A 22,263-nucleotide genomic window follows, 5' to 3' on the forward strand; every position below is an offset into this window, starting at 1 on the left:
GAACAACAGCATTTGGTCTGTTAAGCGATGTTTAGCCATATTGAATCAACTGTATATACTGCTACCCACAGACTCACTCCACAAACATATTACATCACAGGTTTTCCTTTTAAAAAAATATGGGATATAAACCCAAACAAAGGTAGGCATGTGGTTCTATCAAATTCCTTTAGTTACCTAGCTTCTCTCTACCCTAAAAACAACTGAGGGAGAACTGAATGGGTATCACTCATGGAGTAAGGCCCTGAAAGAGCTTAGTAACTTCTAGAAAGGAGCACTTGTCCACAAGCAGGGAAAGTTAGCAGATGGAAATACATTTCTAATATAGTGATATGTCCAATGTGCAGCAGGAGGTCCAAGGAGACAGAAATTGATTCACGTGGCAATGGCAGGTGGGGGAAGGACTCAGGGAAGACTTTGTAGACCAGGTGATTGAATTAAGTCAGGCGTTCTTTAACAAATAAGACAAAGAAGAGTACTATCGAAAGAAGAGCTTGCTCATAGGAGAGAAAGAAAGGCTTAAACAGCAAGTGTCATGATGAGTGAGAAGTTTGCAGTGGCAGAAAGAGACTGAAGGACTTAATGTGGAGGGAGATTGGGGCTGGGAAGGCTAGCAGCAACTGGGGCTCCTAGGTCAGTGTGCACCACGCTGAAATGTTTTAGACTTCATCCCCACTCCCACCCAGAGGACTGCACATCTCTGCACAGTTTGTAGCATGATCCTGAGACTTGCTTTTTACATTTTTATTGAAGACTAAATTAACGGTATTTCTTGCAGATAAGAAAAGAAGACACTAACTCCTTGCTGCTCAAGTTTCCTAAACAAAATCCAAGCTGGCTGCTGTGTCTTTAGATGCCAGGTAGATGTTCCCACCTAGCCTAGTCTGTCCCTTGATTTCCATTGTATGTAATAGCCATAAAAATAAGCAATTTAAAACCAAATTGGGTAAAGAATATGTTGGTGAATTTCTAATGAAAATTAGAATAAATATTGTTGAAGGTTATGGATTAAAAACTCACAGATATTCCAATGTCATTTTCAGTATTTTAAAAAAATACATCATAATTCACAGTGAAAATTGATTATTTGTAAGATTTTTAAGAGCATTTATATTTGGGCAGAAGTATGGAACTTTTTCTTAGACTAATCAGAATGTGCAGATAACCTGTAAATATTTAAAAGGAAATCACAGGCCATAGCCACTACATAATTATTAATGCATTATATGTTAACAGACTTTTTAAGGAAAACAAAATGCTCCTGACTTCTAAATTAATGAAATTGTAGTTTATACTCAAGTTTGTATATAAATTTTTGTTAACCTACATGTGTTAATCACTCCCTTTAAAAAGCTTTCTTTTAATTTTCTATTTTTAAAACTTTTTGTTATAATCCATCATCAATGGAAACCATATATACAGCACACATGCACACACACAATGTGCCATCATCAGAAGAAAATAGACATCAGTGAAAATGAAATTTGAAATAGCTTAGTAGCTTCAGAAATGTTTTGCAAAGCACTTTTCCTTATTTGTAGTAAAAGCACCATAACGTGCATGTGTAATGAAAATGTTAAAAAAAAAAAAAGATTTGGTTTGGAGTTTGGCATTCATTGCTTATATTGTAAGTTATCAAAAATGGTTTTTAAAGAGCATGTGATATTATTTTTGTTTATTATAGAATAGGTATTCTATTTTTTTATAGGACAAAGTTGTGATATTTTCCTTTGTGAGGTCATGTTTGACAGATCTTTCAACATTTGAAGTGGCAAAACATTCATTTGAAATATTTTAAGAAATATTGCAATAATAGTCTTCACAGGGATTTCTAAAATATTTCCGTCTTAAAGGCAGTTGATTCACTAAATATTTTTACAGAAACAAAGATGGCAAAATGTCACATGCTTGTAGAACCACAGTTTCATGCTAGTCCCAAATGGCTTATTTTTCAAACAGAGTCATCTCCAAATCTGCATGGCAGGACAAGCCTCTTGTAAAGCAAAAAAGGAAAGACAATCATTAAACAGAATAAACATAAGAGGGTTTTCACTTAAGCAGATTTTGCACAACAGTGTCGCCAAGTAACTGTTGTCAACATCTTTTCAACAGCCGAAATGGCATCTGCAAAGCCTGAAGATTTGAAAGGAAAAAAAAATACACTTATGCCAAATGTATGTATAAAAATCTGTTCTGAGGTTTGTAAGAAATAAGTCAAATCTCCCTTTTCCCCAAAAGTATGCATGGTGTATGTGCTAAGTTACTGAATTCATCCTTCATGCAATCCCAGTTTATTAAAGAGGTTAAAAATTTATAAAACTCTGATGGGATATGGTTTTAATGCTTCATCACACTACCCATCATTTGCTTTTCAATCTAGATCAGAATGATCTTTCCTACTTCCCTGCAATCACCTACCTGCACAGCTAATATTTTCTGAATACCCTCCTGAGATTCTGCCTGGAACTTGTCCAGCTGTATCTGGCTGAAGAGGACCACCAGTCTGAAGTACTCCTGCCACTGTTTGTGGATGTTTCTCTGCAGCTGACAGAGCTAAAGGCAAGAGGGAGGGGAAAAAAAACACAAGTCAGAGGAGGAGAGGAAATTAATGGCAGTGTTCAAGAAGAATGATGGAGGGAAATATAGAAAGCAGTCAATGGCCCATTCTGCTCTGTACGGACCTGACAGGAATTTCACACTCCCTTGATTTTTCAGCCCACTCATGTGCATTCATCAGAAACCAGTCACATCTGGCTGCCAGGATGGGGGGTTAATTTTCTCTAAATGCCTCAGCAGTTTTGTTCTAGCTGAGGCAAACTCTGTGACTGCAAAGCTGATGAGTAAAATATTTCTACTTCACCCAGTTTAACTCAAAACCGATAGCCTCGGGACATATTGAACCTTTCTTTAAAAAATAATCTTTTGAAGCTTTTTTGAATGGCACATCAGGTCAGGCCAAAGTTTAAAAATGTAACTTGAAGACTTTGATGGACATTGTGGTTTCTTTCTTTCTTTTTTTTCCCCCCCTCATAAAGCTTACCATTGCCTGGCAATGTGTGCTTTAGAGCATGACAAAACTAAAGAGAATTAACTTAGCCATCAACTGTGGAGGGAGAACAATAACAGGAAAGAAATTTCCAGCGAGAACTCCTTATTACTCTACCTCCCTCTGACCATGTGACATGGAAACATGTCACTGCATGGGAATACAGTGGGTGCAATGTTTAGCAATGGAATGTTTCATACTGGATCTCTATAGTGAAAGAAAGAGTTCCCCCATGCAGTGTGCTCGCTCGCTTGCTCTCTCCCCCCCCCCCCCTCGGAAATTCAATGTAAAAACCAAAACAGTGGAAATTTAACCAAAGCAATGCACTTTTTGCTCTTTAACAGCTAGCTTAGCAATACCATACAGAATTACTACAATAAGATTATTTTCAATGGAATAAACTTAATAAAATTAACTATAAAAACAATTTTTTAAAACTCCTAACATTTAAATTTAATATATTCTGTTACTGAAAACTGTTTTTTTTTTTTTTTGGTAATGTGGATAATTGCTTGACATATTTTTCAGAATGTAAAAATTAAGACAATTCACCAAACACTTGGTATCCAACAAGGTTCATAGAAATCTTTTGACATTTGAGTAAAAACATGTTAAGAATATGCTAACTTTATGTTATGATCTGGGTTGTGATCTGGGTTATGTGTGTGGGATTTGTTGTAAAACTTCAACCGTCAATGTATGGATTTGAGAAATCTTCTGTACCTATATTTCAATAAAACAGCTCATTTAAATATAATTATTTTAAACACTTGGCACTGCATGTGAATTGTTTATCATCATTATCTTCAAGTATTCATTATTATAACCAAACATGTGTTAGGATTTGGGTATGAGATGTCCCCCAAAACGTTCAGGCAGGGCTGCAGGAATGTTCAGAGGTGAAATGAGTAGATTATGAGAGCTCTAACCTCAATAGTGATTAATAATTGGATGAATTACCAGCTTGTAACCGTGAACAGGTGGAGTGTGTCTGGAGGAAGTAGGTCACAGGGAGTCATGCTCTGGGGAATTGTTTTTGTCCCTGACTTTCCACTTTCTCCCTGCTTTTTGGCTACTATGAGCTGAGCAGCTTTCTTCCATCACATCCTTCCACCATGATGTTCTGCTTCCTCTCAGGCCCAGAGTAAAGGATTCCACCGACGTCAGACTGAACCTCTGATACTATGAGTCCCAGAGAAACTTTTTCTCCTTTAAATTGTTTTTGTCAGGGATTTTGGTCATGGTGATGAAGAGCTGACTAACACATATATATTTATGTTCAGGTCATAGAAAGATGAATCCTCTATTTTTGATTAATTGGTTTACTACATTATCTAGAATAAGCTTATGGGTGTGTCTTTTTAGATAATTTAGGCTATTAAAGATTGGGGCAACCCTCAGTAAATATAAAGGGGTGGAGATAATACCTTGCATTTTATCTGATCATAATGAAATGAAACTGGAAATCAATGATAAAAGAAGGAAGGAAAAATCCTACATCACATGGAAAATGAACAATATGTTACTGAATGATCAATGGGTTACAGAAGACATAAAGGAGGAAATCAAAAAATTCTTAGAGATAAATGAAAATACAGACACAACATATCGGAATCTATGGGACACAATGAAAGCAGTTTTAAGAGGGAAATTCATCGCCTGGAGGTCATTCCTCAAAAAAAGAAAAAAACCAACAAATAAATGAGCTCACACTTCATCTCAAAGCCCTAGAAAAGGAAGAGCAAAACAACAGCAAATGTAGCAGAAGGCAATAAATAATTAAAATCAGAGCGGAAATCAATGAAATTGAAACAAAAGAAACGATTGAAAAAATTAACAAAACTAAAAGTTGGTTCTTCGAAAAAATAAATAATATCGACAGACCTTTAGCCATGCTAACGAAGAGAAGAAGAGAGAGAACTCAAATTACTAACATACGGGATGAAAAAGGCAATATCACAACAGATGCTACAGAAATACAGAAGACAATTAGAAATTATTTTGAAAACCTATATTCAAATAAAATAGAAGATAGTGAAGACATCGATAAATTTCTTAAGTCATATGATTTTCCCAGACTGAGTCAGGAGGACACACACAATTTAAACAGACCAATTTCAATGGATGAAATAGAAGAAGCAATCAAAAGACTACCAACCAAGGAAAGCCCAGGACCAGATGGGTATACAGCGGAATTTTACAAAACCTTTAAAGAAGAATTAATACCAATATTTTTCAAGTTATTTAAGGAAATAGAAAAAGAGGGAACTCTTCCAAATTCATTCTATGAGGCCAACATCACCCTGATTCCGAAACCAGACAAAGACACCTCAAAGAAAGAAAACTACAGACCAATATCTCTGATGAACCTAGATGCAAAAATCCTCAATAAAATTCTGGCAAATCAGATACAAAGGCACATCAAAAACATTGTGCACCATGATTAAGTGGGATTCATCCCTGGGATGCAAGGATGGTTCAATATACAGAAATCAATAAATGTAATTCACCACATCAATAGACTTAAAGATAAGAACCATCTGATCATCTCGATAGATACAGAAAAAGCATTCGACAAAGTACAGCATCCCCTTATGTTCAAAACATTAGAAAAACTAGGGATAACAGGAACTTTCCTCGACATTGTAAAAGCTATCTATGCTAAGCCTCAGGCTAGCATCACTCTGAATGGAGAAAAATTGAAGGCATTCCCTCTAAAATCTGGAACAAGACAGGGATGCCCTCTATCACCACTTCTATTCAATATAGTTCTCGAAGCACTGGCCAGAGCAATTAGACAGACGAAAGAAATTAAAGGCATAAAAATAGGAAAACAAGAACTTAAATTATCACTATTTGCAGATGACATGATTCTATACCTAGAAGACCCAAAAGGGTCTACAAAGAAACTACTAGAACTAATAAATGAATTCAGCAAAGTGGCAGGATATAAAATCAACACGCATAAATCAAAGGCATTTCTGTATATCAGCAACAAAACTTCTGAAACGGAAATGAGGAAAAACACTCCATTCACAATATCCTCAAAGAAAATAAGATACTTGGGAATCAACCTAACAAAAGAGGTGAAAGATTTATACAATGAAAACTACAGAACCGTAAAGAGAGAGATAGAAGATCTTAGAAGATGGAAAAATGTACCCTGTTCATGGATAGGCAGAACTAACATTATCAAAATGGTGATATTACCCAAAGTTCTCTACAGGTTTAATGTGATGCCAATCAAAATCCCAACTGCATTTCTTGTAGAAACAGATAAAGCAATCATGAAATTCATATGGAAAAATAAAAGACCCAGAATAGCAAAAGCAATTCTAAGCAGGAAGTGTGAATCAGGCGGTATAGCGATACCAGATTTCAAACTATATTACAGTGCAATAGTAACAAAAACAGCATGGTACTGGTACCAAAACAGGAGGGTGGACCAATGGTACAGAATAGGGGACACAGAGACTAATCCACAAAGTTACAACTATCTTATATTTGATAAAGGAGCTAGAAGTATGCAATGGAGGAAGGATAGCATCTTCAACAAATGGTGCTGGGAAAACTGGAAATCCATATGCAACAAAACGAAACTGAATCCCCTCCTCTCGCCATGCACAAAAGTTAACTCAAAGTGGACCAAGGAGCTAGATATCAAATCAGAGACTCTGCACCTGATAGAAGAAAAAGTTGGCTCCAATCTACATATTGTGGGGTCGGGTTCCAAATTCCTTAATAGGACACCCATAGCACAAGAGTTAATAATAAGAATCAACAAATGGGACTTACTTAAACTGAAAAGTTTTTTCTCAGCAAGAGAAACAATAAGAGAGGTAAATAGGGAGCCTACATCCTGGGAACAAATTTTTACTCCTCACACTTCAGATAGAGCCCTAATATCCAGAGTATACAAAGAACTCAAAAAATTAGACATAAGAAAACAAATAACCCAATCAACAAATGGGCCAAGGACTTGAACAAACACTTCACAGAGGAGGACATGCAATCAATCAACAAGTACATGAAAAAATGCTCTCCATCTCTAGCAGTCAGGGAAATGCAAATCAAAACCACCCTAAGATACCATCTCACCCCAGTAAGATTGGCAGCCACTATGAAGTCAAACAACAACAAGTGCTGGCGAGGATGTGGGGAAAAGGTTACTCTTGTACATTGCTGGTGGGACTGCAAACGGGTGGGGCCAATTTGGAAAGCAGTATGGAGATTCCTGGGAAAGCTGGGAATGGAACCACCATTTGACCCAGCTATTGCCCTTCTCGGACTATTCCCTGAAGACCTTAAAAGAGCACACTACAGGGATACTGCCACATCGATGTTCATAGCAGCACAATTCACAATTGCTAGACTGTGGAACCAACCCAGATGCCCTTCAATAGATGAATGGATTAAAAAATGTGGCATTTATACACCATGGAGTATTACTCAGCACTAAATAATGACAAAATCATGGAATTTGCAGGGAAATGGATGGCACTAGAGCAGATTATGCTTAGTGAAGCTAGCCAATCCTTAAAAAACAAATACCAAATGTCTTCTTTGATATAATGAGAGCAACTAAGAACAGAGCAGGGAGGAAGAGCAGGAAGAAAAGATTAACATTAAACAGAGACATGAGGTGGGAGGGAAAGGGAGAGAAAAGGGAAATTGCATGGAAATGGAGGGAGACCCTCATTGTTATACAAAATTACATATAAGAGGTTGTGAGGGGAATGGGAAAATAAACAAGGAGAGAAATGAATTACAGTAGATGGGGTAGAGAGAGAAGATGCGAGGGGAGGGGAGGGAGGATAGTAGAGGATAGGAAAGGTAGCAGAATACAACAGTTACTAATAGGGCATTATGTAAAAATGTGTATGTGTAACCGATGTGATTCTGCAATCTGTATTTGGGGTAAAAATGGGAGTTCATAACTCACTTGAATCTAATGTATGAAATATGATATGTCAAGAGCTTTGTAATGTTTTGAACAACCAATAAAAAAAAGAAGACAAAAAAAGATTATTACATTGCTTTTAAAGAGAAATCCTGGCAAGCATTTTATTTTTACTTTTTCTCTGTAATATAAGCCAAATTGGACAGTATGTTGTATCCCGATATACTCATTATGACATTTGAAAAATTTAACTCATTAGAAATGTTCACAAATACATGAGATTATATTAAAACTTCACTTAATGTAACAGAGGTAGAGGGTATAGGAGTTAGAAAATAACACATAGGAATAGAGTGGTGGTCCTCTATTACCTGAAGCATGCTTCAGTGATTAAATAATATTAATTAAATTTGTCTTACTAATAAGGTGCATTACAGACCTCTATTTAAATTATAAATTACTTTAGTCTTAAACTGTGGGAATGGGTAAAGAAGCTGCTATCAAGGGGTAACTAAATAACAACAGAAGAAAAGCAATCATGATAAACATTCTTGAGAATAATCTCATACACATGTTGAAAAAACCTTTGCGACTCTGTACTTTATCTCATATTAAAATATGACCAGAAAGCTTAAAAATTTTGTTAAAAGTGCGAGGTTGGGGATAGGGTAGAGAAAAGTTTATTTGGTAATAAACTAAAATTATCAGGAAATCATCTTTGCTTGTCAAGTATCTTATACATGAAAATTATACCTAGAAACATATTTTAAAATTGTTTATTTAGTTCTTTATATACTGACATGGAAGGCCATGGTCTAAGTTAAACATTCTGAATAAAGTGGATATGTATATATGCTACTTTATTTAAAAAAAATATTTTTTAGTTGTAGAGGGACACAATACCTTTATTCTGTTTATTTATTTTTATGTAGTGCTGAGGATCTAAAACTCAGTGCCTCACACATGCTAGGCAAGTGCTCTACCACTGCGCCACAACCCCAGCCCCATATGTGACTTTCTTAACACGGACAAAAAATCCTCCAACTTTTTCAGTTCTTTTTTTTTTTTAATTTTTTATTGATTATTTAAAGCATTACATAGCTCATGATATATCATCTTTCATACATTAGACTCAAATTGTGTTTTGAACTCCCATTTTCACCCCAAATATAGATTGCAGAATCACATCTGTTACATATTCACATTTTTACATAATGCCATATTAGTGTCTGTTGTATTCTGCTACCTTTCCTATCCCCTACTATCCCCCCTCCCCTCCCCTCCCCTCCCATCTTCCCTCTCTATCTCCCCTGCTGTTGTTCAATTCTCTCCCTTTTTTTTTCCCTCCCCCTTGCCCCTCATAGCCTCTTATAATTTTATGTATCCTTGAAGGTCTCCTACCATTTCCATATGCTTTCCCTTCTCTCTCCGTTTCTCTCCCCCCATTCGTCTTTGTTTACTGTAGTCTTTTCCACATGCTCTTCCTTCCTGTTCTGTTCTTAGTTGTTCTCTTTATATCAAAGCAGACATTTGGCTTTTGTTTTTTAGGGCTTGGCTAGCTTCACTTAGCATAATCTGCTCTAATGCCATCCATTTCCCTGCAAATTCTATGATTTTGTCATTTCTTAGTGCTGCATAATATTCCATTGTGTATAGATGCCACATTTTTTTTATCCATTCATCTATTGAAGGGCATCTAGGTTGGTTCCACAGTCTAGCTATTGTGAATTGTGCCGCTATAATCATTGATGCAGCCGTATCCCTATAGTGCGCTCTTTTAAGGTCCTCAGGGAATAGTCCGAGAAGTGCAATAGCTGGGTCAAATGGTGGTTCCATTCCCAGCTTTCCCAGGAATCTCCATACTGCTTTCCAAATTGGCCTCACCATTTTGCAGCCCCACCAGCAGTGTACAAGTGTACCTTTTTCCCCACATCCCCGCCAACACTTGTTGTTGTTTGACTTCATAATGGCTGCCAATCTTACTGGAGTGAGATGGTATCTTAGGGTGGTTTTGATTTGCATTTCTCTGATTGCTAGAGATGGTGAGCATTTTTTCATGAACTTGTTTATTGATTGTATGTCCTCCTCTGAGAAGTGTCTGTTGAGGTCCTTGGCCCATTTGTTAATTGGGTTATTTGTTATCTTATTGTTTAATTTTTTGAGTTCTTTGTACATTCTGGATATTAGGGCTCTATCGGAGGTGTGGGGGGTAAAGATTTGTTCCCAGGATGTAGGCTCTCTATTTACCTCTTTTATTGTTTCTCTTGCTGAGAAAAAACTTTTTAGTTTAAGTAAGTCCCATTTGTTTATTCTGGTTGTTAACTCTTGGGCTATGGGTGTCCTATTAAGGAATTTGGAGCCCGACCCCACAATTTGTAGATCGTAGCCAACTTTTTCTTCTATCAGACGCAGTGTCCCTGATTTGATATCTAGCTCCCTGATCCATTTTGAGTTAATTTTTGTGGATGGCGAGAGAAAGGGATTCAATTTCATTTTGTTGCATATGGATTTCCAATTTTCCCAGCACCATTTGTTGAAGATGCTATCCTTCCTCCATTGCATGCTTTTAGCCCCTTTATCAAATATAAGATAGTTGTAACATTGTGGATTAGTCTCTGTGTCTTCTATTCTGTACCATTGGTCCACCCGCCTGTTTTGGTACCAGTACCATGCTGTTTTTGTTACTATTGCTTTGTAGTACAGTTTGACCTCTGGTATCGCTATACCTCCAGATTCACACTTCCTGCTTAAAATTGCTTTTGCTATTCTGGGTCTTTTGTTTTTCCATATGAATTTCATGATTGCTTTGTCTATTTCTACAAGAAATGCCGTTGGTATTTTGATTGGCATCGCATTAAACCTATAGAGAACTTTGGGTAATATCGCCATTTTGATGATGTTAGTTCTGCCTATCCATGAACAGGGTACATTTTTCCATCTTCTGAGATCTTCTTCTATCTCTCTCTTTAGGGTTCTGTAGTTTTCATTGTATAAATCTTTCACCTCTTTTGTTAGGTTGATACCCAAGTATCTTATTTTCTTTGAGGATATTGTGAATGGAGTGGTTTTCCTTATTTCCATTTCAGAAGTTTTGTTGCTGATATATAGGAATGCCTTTGATTTATGCGTGTTGATTTTATAACCTGCCACTTTGCTGAATTCATTTATTAACTCTAGCAGCTTCTTTGTAGACTCTTTTGGGTCTGTTAAGTATATTATCATGTCATCTGCAAATAGCGATAGTTTAATTTCTTCTTTTCCTATTTTTATGCCTTTAATTTCTTTTGTCTGTCTAATTGCTCTGGCTAGTACTTCGAGAACTAAATTGAATAGAAGTGGTGATAGAGGGCATCCCTGTCTTGTTCCAGATTTTAGAGGGAATGCCTTCAATTTTTCTCCATTCAGAATGATGCTAGCCTGAGGCTTAGCATAGATAGCTTTTACAATGTTGAGGTAAGTTCCTGTTATCCCTAGTTTTTCTAGTGTTTTGAACATAAAGGGATGCTGTACTTTGTCAAATGCTTTTTCTGCATCCATCGAGATGATCATGTGGTTCTTGTCTTTAAGTCTATTGATGTGGTGGATAGCATTTATTGATTTCCGTATATTGAACCATCCTTGCATCCCAGGAATGAATCCTACTTGATCATGGTGCACAAGTTTTCTGATATGTTTTTGTATTCGATTCGCCAGAATTTTATTGAGAATTTTTGCATCCAAGTTCATTAGAGATATTGGTCTGTAGTTTTCTTTCTTTGAAGTATCTTTGTCTGGTTTTGGGATCAAAGTGATGTTGGCCTCATAGAATGAATTTGGAAGAGCTCCTTCTTTTTCTATTTCTTGAAATAGCTTGAAAAGTATTGGTATTAATTCTTCTTTGAAGGTTTTGTAGAACTCCGCTGTATACCCATCTGGTCCAGGGCTTTTCTTAGTTGGTAGTCTTTTGATGGCTTCTTCTATTTCTTCTTTTGTTATTCGTCTGTTTAAATTGTGTGTGTCTTCCTGTCTCAATCTGGGCAATTCATATGCCTTAAGAAATTTATCGATATCTTCGTTATCTTCTATTTTATTGGAATATAGGGTTTCAAAATACTTTCTAATTATCTTCTGTATTTCTGTAGTGTCTGTTGTGATATTGCCTTTTTCATCCCGTATGTTAGTAATTTGAGTTCTCTCTCTTCTTCTTTTCGTTAGCGTGGCTAAGGGCTTGTCTATCTTATTTATTTTTTCAAAGAACAAACTTTTAGTTTTATCTATTTTTTCAATGGTTTCTTTTGTTTCAATTTCATTGATTTCTGCTCTAATTTTAATTATTTCTTGTCTTCTACTACATTTGCTGTTGTTTTGCTCTTCCTTTTCTAGATTTTTGAGGTGTTGTGTGAGTTCATTTATTTGTTGGTTTTTTCTTTTTTTGAGGTAAGAACTCCAAGAAATGAATTTCCCTCTTAAAACTGCTTTCATTGTGTCCCATAAATTCCGGTATGTTGTGTCTGTGTTATCATTTGACTCTAAGAATTTTTTCATCTCCTCCTTTATGTCTTCTATAACCCATTGATCATTCAATAACATATTGTTCATTTTCCATGTGATGTAGGATTTTTCCTTCCTTCTTTAATCATTGATTTCCAATTTCATTCCATTATGGTCAGATATGGTGCATGGTATCATCTCCACGCCTTTATATTTACTAAGAGTTGTCTTATGGCATAATATATGGTCTATCTTTGAGTAGGATCCATGTGCTGCTGAGAAGAACGTGTATCCACTTGATGATGGTTGATATATTCTATATATGTCGGTTAAGTCTAGATTATTGATTGTGCTGTTGAGTTTTATAGTTTCTTTATTCAGTTTTTGTCTAGAGGATCTGTCTAATGGCGAGAGCGGTGTGTTGAAGTCACCCATAATTATTGTGTTGTGGTCTATTTGACTCTTGAACTTGAGGAGAGTTTGTTTTATGAACGTTGCAGCTCCATTGTTGGGTGCATACAAATTGATGATTGTTATGTCTTGTTGGTGGATGGTTCCTTTTAACAGTATATAGTGACCTTCTTTGTCCTTCTTGATTAACTTAGGTTTGAAGTTGATTTTATTCGATATGAGTATGGCCACTCCTGCTTGCTTCCGAGGGCCATGTGAGTGGTATGATTTTTCCCAACCTTTTACCTTCAGCCTGTGTATGTCTTTTCCTATCATATGAGTCTCCTGAAGGCAGCATATTGTTGGATTTGTTTTTTTGATCCAGTTTACTAGCCTATGTCTCTTGATTGGTGAGTTTAGGCCATTAACATTTAAGGTTACAATTGAGATATGATTTGTATTTCCAGTCATGCTTCTTTATTTATTTATTTTAGTTTGGTTAGTTTTGCTTTTTGGTTATTTTCCTCCCACTTTACTGAGATACTTCCTGCTGTTAGTTTTGGGCACTATTTTTCACATCCTCTTCTTGTAGTGTTTTGTTCAAAATGCTTTGCAGAGCTGGTTTTCTTGCTGCAAATTCTTTTAGCTTTTGTTTATCATGAAAGATTTTAATTTCATTGTCAAATTTGAAGCTCAATTTTGCTGGATATAGTATTCTTGGTTGGAATCCATTATTTTTCAGCGTTTGAAATACGTTATTCCAGGATCTTCTCGCTTTCAAAGTTTGTGATGAGAAATCTGTCGTTAACCTAATTCGTTTACCCCTGAAAGTAATCTGCCTCTTTTCTCTCGTAGCTTTTAATATTCTCTCCTTGTTCTGTACGTTGGCTATCTTCATAATTATATGTCTTGGGGTTGGTCTATTATGGTTTTGAATGTTTGGGGTCCTGTAGGCTTCCAGGATTTGGCAATCCATTCCATCTTTCATCTCTGGGAAGTTTTCTAGAATTATTTCATTTAATATGCTGTCCATTCCTTTGGTTTGAATCTCTGTGCCTTCTTCTATCCCTATGACTCTCAGATTTGGTTTTTTTATGACATCCCATATCTCTTGAATAGATTGCTCGTGGGAATTAAGCATCTTTTCTGTGTTGACTATATTCTTTTCAAGTTGATAAACCTTGTCTTCATTATCTGATGTTCTGACTTCTACTTGATCAAGTCTATTTGTAATATTCTCGTTTGAGTTTTTAATTTGGTTTATAGTTTCCTGTAATTCTAGGATTATTGTTTGATTTTTTTTTAATATCTCTATCTCCTGGTAGAGCTCGTTCTTTGCCATTTGAATTTGTTTGTTTAATTCATTTTCAAAATATATTTTTATTTCTTGGACTTGCTGTCTCATGTCTTCTCTAATATTCCTTTCCATTCGAGTTAGGTATGCCTTGAGTTCTTTCCCTATACCTGTTTCTGAAGTTTCTATGTCCTCCTGTAGAATTGAGTAGTCTTGCATTGTTTGTAATCCTTTTTTCCCTTGTTTTCTCATGTTGTCCACGTTACTTTCCAGCTCTTTTTGATTGTCGTGTTTCTGCTCTCCTCTATAGATTTGTTTTGTTTCTGTATTACTCTGATGTCTCTCCTTTGTGTTGTTGAAGTATGACTGCTAACGTGGATTCCGCTGGGAAGGAATTCCGACGTTCGAGCTCCAGTCAACTTTTTCAGTTCTACTCAATGTGATTCATTTACATAGCACAGTTCATAGGTTGATTGTATTCACTGTGAATTTGTTGAATTTACTGACATCGATTCTTTTTAAAAAAAATAAAAATAAAAACAAACCCAGTTTGCAGTGGAGAAATCTGTATTTTGAAGAGTTTAACCACCTTTAGTTTATATTCTTCTAACTTAAAGTTCAAATTCTTAATTATGATATCACACACATCAATCTGAGTTTACAGTGGCTTTCCTCTGTCTCCCTCTGATTTTTAGCAGTCACCTCTAGATTAAGAGTAGTCATGAAGACATTCAGAAGCAAAAGGCCTGTATATCCTGAGCCACAGAGCATCCTTAAAAACAGATTTTAATGCAAAATGAATGCCTGTCTACCCCGGTCAGATATCAGCAAGAAATATATGACAAAACTTTATCCACATACATTATGCTTGGAGATTGTTGTGACAGAATGCTCAAGACAAAAGTAAGTAGGGACCCACTCTGTTCAAAAATTGGATAATAGACTAGCAAGACAATAAAAGTTCATAGGTTTCAGCCAGAAATAATAGATTTCAAGAGAGTGACTGTAGGATGAACTCTTTTAACCTCACTGAGTGGAATTGGATATCTCATAAAATAGTTCCTCACAGCAAAATACTACTTTATTTTATTTTATTTTTTAGTTCAAGGCTGTGATTACCTAGGCCTAGCTTAGCTCTCAGTAGACTCACTTCCCTATCACAGGACTCTAGGATACGTGGAACTACTCTTTGAATGTAGATCATGAGAAAATAAAAAATTAATATGATAGTAGCCACACATACAATAAAAGTCATCTAATAGGCATGCTTTAGAGGGATTCCTTAAAGTGCAGGAAATTTTTACAAGTGGGAGGTCTTTAACCTGTGTAAACAAAGAAAGCCAACTTAAACGATGAACAGCATCTTTGTGCCCTAAGTCTATGTTCAGTAGCCTGCATTCTAGCTTAGGGGAGCCACCAAGACCTTAAATTTATCCATCTGTGAGGATTAATGAAAGTCACTTAAGTAGAGAATTTCTTTGAGGACCAAATGAAAAAGAAAAAAGGTCAATAAAAAACCTGAGTTTTGGGGAAAGAAATCTACAACTAATAACCTTGAAAAGGAAGAACCAAGAAAGGGAAGAATTGAAGGCCTTCTTTAAGACAACAACCAGTGCCTAGTAAGTCTCTCTCTCTCTCTCTCTCTCTCTCTCTCTCTCTCTCTCTCTCTCACACACACACACACACACATCAGAGACAATAGATATTCAAAACCAACAAACAGTATAAAATACTGAAGATGATAGACAGGATGCAAGATCTAATAGTTGGTTATGACAACAACTATTTTAGACAAGTGGTTATGGTTAAAGCCCAAATGTCACATATCTGCAGACAGTGATCACTAGATAAATATTTCTTAAAACATACTAAACAGATAAAAACAAACGCCAAATGTTTTTTCTGATATAAGGAGGCTGACTCATAGTGGGGTAAGGAGGGCGAGTATGGGAGGAACAGATGAACTCTAGATAGGGTAGAGGGGTGTGAGGGAAAGGGAGGGGGCAGGGGATTAGCAAGAATGGTGGAATGTGATGGACATCATTATCCAAAGTTACATGTATGAAGACACAAATTGATGTCAACATACTTCATAAACAACCAGAGATATGAAAAATTGTACTGTATATGTGTAATAAGAATTGTAATGCATTCTGCTGTCATTTATTTTTTTAAATCAATAAAAATAAATAAATAAATAAATACACATATTACCCATGGAGTGGGGGGGACTTACTAAACAGATAGAACAGACCAGGTTTAACCTGGTAAATAGCATAAATCAAAAATTTCCACCAAATATTTTATTACAGATAGTTAAAAAATATTCTTACACAGGGAAAATAAAGTGAGGATATTAGGAATCAATATTGCTCTTAAATATTTTACTACAGATGTTGGTCAAAGAAATAAGAAAATATAATAAAAATGTATAGGTATAAGAGTTAGGATGAATGTGCTTATGGAAAATTCAAGAGGATCTATAAATTAACAATTGGAGGTAATGAGAGTGTAGAAATTTTTCTGCACATAAGATCAGTATTAAAACATACACACACACCATTTTGAGATGGAGGTATAGCTCAGTAGTACATGCATGAGGCCCTGGGTTCAATTCCTAATACTGCAATAAAAAAATTGTAAAAAAAACCCAACACTTTTAGAAGTCAGCATAACAAATTTTGAATTGTTACAGGAAAAATTCCATTCATAACCAAAAAATAAAATGTAAGGCAGCAAAAAAAATGTAAAGTAAGGTAGCTAGGTTTAAATTATTTAAAAATGTGCAGGAATTTGCACAGAGTTATGAATATATTTTGAAATGTATAAAATAAGGAATGAAAAAATGTAGGTATAATGCTTTTATGTGTGAGAAAAGAGTGTCATGGACATGTGACTTTGTACACAGTTGTCTACAGTCTCATCACGTTTCATGGAAGTTGATCTAAAATTCATAGAGAAGAACAAAGGACTGTGGATAGCTAAGACTATTGTGAAATAGGAGAACAAGCTCAAAGAATTTGCTATGTAATATATAAAACATCTTGAAGCTGTAGGAACTAAGAGTAATATCAGCATTGAAATGCATAAATAGAGCATTTGAACATAAAAGACAGCTGAGTAACAGATGCATGTACATAAAATATAGATATTTGATATATGACAGAGATAGCATCACAAATCAGTGTAGAAAGGATGGTGTAATTATCTCTATGCAAAATAAAATAAAGTGAGATCCTTAGCTCATAATATATACCAACATAAAAGCGGGATGGATTAAAATAAAGAAAGTTCATCTTTTAAAATTTGGGTAGAAAATATAAGAAAGTAATTTTATGATCTTGAGGAAGGGAAGAATTTTTAAATAAAATATTAAATTCTAATGGAACTAAGTTAATCTTATCAAAAACTTAACAATAGTTAAATTAGAACACAGAAACAAACCACAGATTTAGAGAAAATACTACCAATGAAGTTCTGGCAAGAATTTCTTTAACATATAAAGAGCCCTTACAAATCAACAAGAAAAATACAATCAACACACCAGAAAAATGGTCGAATTATGGAAACAGGCAATTCACAAAAAAAGAACCATTTTTTAAATATTTGAAAACATGTTAACTGTAATAGAAGAGTACCTCATATTTATCAGATTGGCTAATATTTTTTAAAAGTCTGTCCACCAGAAATATTAGTAAAGATATAGAAGAAAATTAAATTCATATGTTCAAATTTGCATACAGTGTGACACAGACTTTTGAGTGCAATTTGCCATTTATATTGAAAATGTGCTGTCCCTTTGATCCAGCAACTAAGCTGGGTCTATACACCTTGGATCAGCAGTTGTCTCAGTGTGGTTCCCAAACCATCAGGTTCAGTACCACTTCAGAACTTGTCAGAGATAGTGTCATTCATATCTACCAAACCAGAAACTCTAGGGCGCAGCAATGAATTTTAACAAAATCTCGAGTAGATTCTAATATGTGCTGAAGTATGAGAAAGACTACTTTAGAAAACCTTTCCACTATGTTCTAAAGGAAACATATGAAATAATGTTAATTTACAGCAGCTCTTACAATAGTGAAAATTTACAATCTTGTGATTTACAAACAATCTTGTCTCTGGAGTCATGATAAACTACATTGTAGTATATTTAAAATGATACACTAAAATTGCAAGTATTACATATAGTATTACATCTATAGAAATAAAAACTGAAAAAGTACTTTATATTTTAACTTGATGACTACATAAAAATTGTATTAAAATGAAAATGGAATGAGAAACACTTATGGAAGATGAGTGGTTAACTTGTTGGAAAAAGAATGGAAATATTTGGAAGCATCTGAGAGAGGTGTTCAGTGCATCTAAACATGTTTTAATATACAGAGCAAATGTCCAGATTCACCAAAATTATGAAGGTACAGGAAATTTATCATACACATATATACTTATAATTCATACATACTCTAGCCTACTGCACATTTAGTGTTTTTATTAAAACATGAAAAACCTAAATCAAGCTGGCCTCTGCAAAAAGGCACCCACACCATTTTGTGGCTTGAGGTTATTTTCTTTTAGAGAATTTATTGTAATCTAGTTTTTAAAAGAGTGTTCCATTACACTTGACCATCTGCTAACATATAAACACAGGCTTCTTTGTACAAGATGTTTGTTATGTATGCAATAAATGTGATTTTTACCTACAATAAATGTTCAAAATGTTAACTAAGTTTACAATAAGGAAAGAATTACTATTTCTGGATGCTTAATAAATTGTCTAATATTTTTGGTATATCTATCTACCCCTCCATACACACACACACACACACACACACACAATTAATACAGTTACTGAGTAGTACTTTCATAAATTACTTCATACAGAATTAAAGATTAACATACATAAAATGTTTTCATGGGAATCTGAATTTCATAGTTTCAAAAGGCAACCACAGAGCTCTATGAAGAATATATTAATCTAAATAACAAAATTTTAAGCTTATCCACACATTGTATGTATGCTGTTGTGTTGAAATAATAATAGACTAGTGTGTTTTTTCTTTTAAAATTTCTTAAATTGTCTCTGTGCATTACAGAACATAAATATCATTGGAAACATACTTTAGATAAAATTAAATCATTTTTAGAGACATATGGTGCCAAAAATTAACTCCCCAAAGCACATAATTTAACTGGCTCTTGTAATTTAAGAACCCTGGAAAAACAGAAAGGGAACATTTCAAGGAAATGAGAAGTGTCCTTATAATGAATTTCTGCTTATAAGAATCAGACATAACAACAGTCTTTTTAATTAAAATACAAATACCATATGTATAGTTATCTGAAAATGAACTATAAATTGTTTTTGTGGAAAACAAAAGACCAGTCAATACTGAAAACACAGAAGGCCCTTAGAATACAAAGTTCATAGTAACCAGCAGAGAAGGTAGTTCACGATCAGCACTCAAAGGACTTTGCCAATGAAAAATTATTTGCCCACCACGGGACTGATGACAATATATAATTGTTCAAGATTTGACTATCTAGGACAGGTTCTCAATAATACCAGATTTATAGTTTTTTGAATGAAAAAAAATTTAATTAAATAAAAGTGGATGGTGGTTGAAAAGAACACAATTTTTTTTTGCATATAACATGAAAAATCCATTAGCCACAAAATTGAAATAGGAAATCAACAGAATTACCATAATAAATACACTTTATTAATGCAAGATGTTGGACAAATACAAGAGGTGTAGAATAATTCCAAATTCCCAAATCACTTCCTAGGATGAATTATGAGAGCATATAGGATTTTTATGACCGTATAAATATCTGTATGAACACACAGTGATGGATACATGTCATTATACATTTGTCCAAGCCCATAGAATATACAAGAGTGAGCCCTATAGTAAACCATGGACTTTGAGTGAGTGTGATGTGTCAATGTAGATTTGTTAATTTTAACAAATGTACTACTTTGGTGTGGGAGGCTAATAATGTGAGAGGCTGTGCATATGTGTATACGGTTGAGGGTGGACACAAGGGTACATTGGAAATTTCTGAACATTCCTCTCAATTTGTCTGTGACCCTAAAATCTGAACCCCCAAATTAAAATCTACGAAACCAAAATTACCTCCTGGTGTAGTAGCATCAGAATAGGAGTGGGTCTGTGTGGTCTGTGACAATGACTATTTTTAGTGGTCACAGGATTTTTGAAAGATCCATATATATGCATGGATTAACACATCACGGGTAACTGAAAATTCGAAAGTTCATCAGATATGCCTGTTAGGGAGCTTGGGAGCTTTATAGGTGAGAAACCTGCAGCCTAAGAGTTGAAATATTATAAAGAGTATTTACTTTGGGAGAAAATTAAAACTTTAATGCAGTCTATTTGTACTGTCTATCTATAAACACAGTCAAGCAAACAGTCCTATTGTAGATTTGGATCTAAGAATTACATATATTTGACAAAGGAAAAGAAAACATGCTATTTCCTGCAGTTTTACATTTGTGCTTTATTTAAAGCTTTGACAAAATATGACAAAGATCATTTTGAAAAAAAAACCATTATTTTCCTCTAGAAATAAATTTTAGCTAGAAGACAGATAGATTATATATATATATATATATATATAACAATTCCAACCCGCTTATTAAAAGGTTTCACATACTGAGAGCATACTGCCTTTCTCAATCCCTGACAGATAAATAAACCTGATAAGCAAAGATATGTGAATGCAATTTTAATTCACCAGAGTGATGTGAAGTGCAGCACACTAGGCAAACAGCTAAGCCTTATCAGTTCTGGTTTTTGTAATAACCCAAACAATGGCAATTACAAACTATTCCACAGATTTTTGGCAAGGGGGCAATGACAGATATACCAAATTCAGTTAATACTCATCTTTTTATAGGACTCAGTTACCAAGCTGCATATATACAATATAAAAATCTCAAAAGTAATGAGGTATTTCTTTATTATCAATTTTCTTTCACAGACTGGTGCTAAAAGATCACGTAGCTCGTTTCGGGAAAGGTCCTTTATCGAACGTGGAGGTATACTTATAAGTGCAAACAAAACTCACATGCATTCCCAAATCTGGAATGGGTCTCTAAGGAAATTAATAAAAAGCTACTCTATTATTTAAACTATGTCAAGTATAATATATTTCAAAATTCTCTATTTGAACCTCTGATGACATGACAGAAAGAAAACTGATTCATAAGAGATGCTGCTAAGTTTTGTACTGAAAAGTTTATGATCAGGTCTATCCCTTTATGTGAACACACAAGTGATTTTATTTTGCATACTTTATAACTATAATGCATACTATGGCATTAACATATGGCTAATCTAATATTGCTACATGTTTAATAGTAATAATAAGCAGCAAAACTCACAGCCTTCTAGGTTTCATAGCTATTTAATTCTGGAATGAAATTACTACATCCCAATAGATGTTTGAGCAAAAAAAAGTGAAGACAATTATTTAGATATTTTACTTATATTACTAAATTTCACACTCAAAATCCCAAGAACATTATAAAAATTATCCTCACAATAAAAACCTAACATTGCTCAAATGAATAATTGTTCAAAAAACAGTTGAAAGTGGGCTTACAAAGAGACTAAAATATGAAAGTTTACACTGACACTATGTTTTAGAGATAAACATATTTTTAAGATATCCATTTACTTGTCTGCTTGTCAATCATTTGCCCGAAAGTAATTAAATCTCTTGATTTTAAACATGGCCAAATAAATTCTCTTTTGCTATTCATTTCTGTGTTGTGGGTGAATAATTATTTTTCATGATTTATCGACAGTATATCTTTATAGTCTTCGAGATCCACTTGTGTCAGTGCAAATAAATTAAGGGATACTTTAATAATCACATTTACCTAAAATTAATTTACAATAAAAACATTAAATCAAAAATAATTATACTGCTTGCTAGCTTATTTTGAATTTGTAAGAAGCAGCATATATTTCTACTTTAAGAATATCAAATTTCATTAAAAATAACCCCAGAATTTAAAATTTTCTAGATATAGGTAAACAAAAATGCTTCTTAGATTATTTGTTTTAAACTACTTCTGGAATTTCAGCTGTAGGAGAGAAGAAAATCCGAGACACAATTAAACAATGT

At 34.5% G+C, this 22,263-nt stretch overlaps 1 protein-coding gene across 1 annotated transcript in view; it reads right to left on the reverse strand.

Annotated features, from left to right (window-relative positions):
• The window catches only part of CCDC178 (coiled-coil domain containing 178), a 256,057-nt gene that overhangs the window by 35,930 nt on the left and 197,864 nt on the right, over positions 1-22,263 (reverse strand). The window contains exon 4 of the mRNA XM_081263470.1: positions 2,419-2,553. Coding sequence (XP_081119596.1) covers positions 2,419-2,553 — 135 coding nt within the window. The remainder of the gene's footprint in view (positions 1-2,418; positions 2,554-22,263) is intronic.

Source organism: Spermophilus citellus (genome assembly GCF_964194105.1).
Source record: "Spermophilus citellus genome assembly, chromosome: 12".
In the NCBI taxonomy this organism is placed as follows: domain Eukaryota; kingdom Metazoa; phylum Chordata; class Mammalia; order Rodentia; family Sciuridae; genus Spermophilus; species Spermophilus citellus.